Source organism: Limulus polyphemus, unplaced genomic scaffold (assembly GCF_000517525.1).
Source record: "Limulus polyphemus unplaced genomic scaffold, Limulus_polyphemus-2.1.2 Scaffold8436, whole genome shotgun sequence".
NCBI lineage: Eukaryota > Metazoa > Arthropoda > Merostomata > Xiphosura > Limulidae > Limulus > Limulus polyphemus.
Window position 1 is genome coordinate 20,237 of NW_013674046.1, and position 2,652 is coordinate 22,888.

General features: G+C 33.9%; 1 protein-coding gene across 1 annotated transcript in view; it reads right to left on the minus strand.

The window, feature by feature from the left end:
* The window catches only part of LOC111083173, a gene marked incomplete at its 5' end in the record, with an annotated part of 22,369 nt that overhangs the window by 12,318 nt on the left and 7,399 nt on the right, over positions 1-2,652 (minus strand). The window contains 3 exons of the mRNA XM_022379482.1: positions 647-896; positions 1,207-1,344; positions 1,960-1,982. Coding sequence (XP_022235190.1) covers positions 647-896; positions 1,207-1,344; positions 1,960-1,982 — 411 coding nt within the window. The remainder of the gene's footprint in view (positions 1-646; positions 897-1,206; positions 1,345-1,959; positions 1,983-2,652) is intronic.

The window sequence follows — 2,652 nt, forward strand, 5'->3', positions numbered from 1 at the left end:
AGAAGAAGAAGTTAAAGTTGGAAACAATTCCAGAAGAAGAAGTTAAAGTTTGAAACAATTCCAGAAGAATAAGTTAAAGTTTGAAACAATTCCAGAAGCTGAAGTTAAAGTTTGAAACAATTCCAGAAGAAGAAGTTAAAGTTGGAAACAATTCCAGAAGCAGAAGTTAAAGTTTGAAACAATTCCAGAAGCAGAAGTTAAAGTTTGAAACAATTCCAGAAGCAGAAGTTAAAGTATGAAACCTTTATACAATATAAAACCAGTCCTTCAAAAATTGTCCAGAAGTTTATGAATATTTTTGGAAGGTAATTTCATTTCTTATTAGTACTGAAGATATTCTTTTCTCTATATGCTATTTATCAATGACTGTTGATGTTATCTGGAGCTTTCTGTAAAACAACTAACATCTTACATTTACAGTATAGCCAGATTAAAACAACTAAAATCCACTGGAGCTGATGGATGGGTTTAACAGGTAAGTAGTTCAGTAGCCACTGATATCAGGCAGAACTACTGACCATCTTCAGACAGAACTAGTGACCACCTTCAGACAGAACTACTTATTTTCTAAGTAATAAAATTATATTCTGAATTTCTATTACTGTATGTCCACGAGTCTCGACAACACAGGATTTAAATTCCTTACCTCCACATTCTGACTCACTATGGGTGATGGACGCTGGGTATTTACTTCTGTCTATACACCTGGACAACTCCTTGTAATGCTGACTAAGCACACTCTCTCCTTCAGGAATTGTAGGCAGGTCTTGTGGGGTGTTCGAAGCAGAAACTGGTTTCCCAGAATCCACCATGATATATTCAGAAGTGTCAAACATTTCTGTTGAGCACCAAACTTTTAAATGTTGCTTTGCCAAGTGTGTCTTGAGTTGATGGGCCTAAAAGAAATTCAGATTTTAGTCTTCCAATTTATCTTGAAAGTTTCCATAAACTTACATACACAAATATTATTATTCAGAGGTAATGTACAAAAAAAAAAGAATACTTAACACGTTAATTCTTACCTAGTCCTTCGACGTACACTTAATTATATTGTAAACTTGTAAGATTAAAGATATATCATATTGTCGAACAATTCTGAATCAGCCACATAATAATTAAGAATAATATACAAATGAATAAAATGTAACAGACATAACACACGTCTTTGGCACTGTTAACTAATTAATTAATCAAATCGGATCATACCAGTAGTCTCTGGCTAGGGTGGGCACTGATAACAACAAACTTGCTGCTGTCCATGTCTTCCTGTTCTTTTCCCGTGTCATACCAAACTTCGGTAGGACTAGAGATGGAATTGTACATTCCCATCTGTAGAAATGATCCCTAAAAACGTTTTTGGATATTAATTAATTATGATAATTAACAGAGTAATACTAGGAGTAATTGCCATAACATCCTGATGTAAGTGTAGAAATGAAGGATAGCTTTTCGTATCGATATATCTTGTACTAGTAACATTAACTTCACACACGGTTACGTGAACCAACAAATACAATGATAATTTGTTATTACTTTATATAGTAGAAATAATGTTTTATTTTATTTGACTTACAATTACTCTTCGCCACAATTCAGCGTCGTGAAACAACAACAAAATAAAAACAGTGTCGCTGTAACAAGCGATTTTGTTTCACAAACTTATCATTTATGGACATCTTATTTTTGTATTTTCTGGGTACTCAACTGAACTTTCACAATAGAGACAAGTGCTCTACTCATTCTACTAAAAGAGTTAACTATTACTAGTAAGTTACTCCTTATTTAACTTAAGCTACTACGTTCTTACCCCCTCTTACAAACAAAGCTCGTCCTCAAGCCTTATCTCAGTCACTGGATGACCACTAATTATGAGCTAGATGTAAAAAATGTATTTTTTTTATTAGATCAAACTGATAATAATTAAAATATCCTGTCTATATCATAAACTCTGCTACTGACCAAATGACCTCCTTGGAAACAATCTTTGGCAGACAAAATATAAACACGAAAACACTATTTTTACTCGTTTCTAGTACAAAAATCGTAATGAACTAATTGGGAAGGATGTAATAAAACAGATGTGTAGTTAGATATGACGTTTCATCTCATTTGTTAGGCTTAATAGACTACTTTCTTGTCTCAGCTTAGTTATTTTACCCCAAAAGTCCAGTCATTCTTGGTGAACTCTAATTTTGGGAAATAAATTTACAAAACATTCCTGAAAATCTAGAATAAATGGGCTCTTAACCTGATATATATATCCGGTTTCATTACGAGGGGCAGTATTTAAACTAACCATGTAACGATCTAGAATGACTCGACTATCAACCTCATACATCAGGTTTCATTACGAGTGGCAGTATTTAAACTAACCATGTGACGATCTAGAATGACTCGACTATCAACCCCATACATCTGGTTTCATTACGAGGGGCAGTATTTAAACTAACCATGTAATGATCTAGAATGACTCGACTATCAACCTCATACATCCGGTTTCATTACGAGGGGCAATATTTAAACTAACCATGTAACGATCTAGAATGACTCGACTATCAACCTCATACATCCGGTTTCATTACGAGGGGCAATATTTAAACTAACCATGTAACGATCTAGAATGACTCGACTATCAACCTCATACATCCGGTT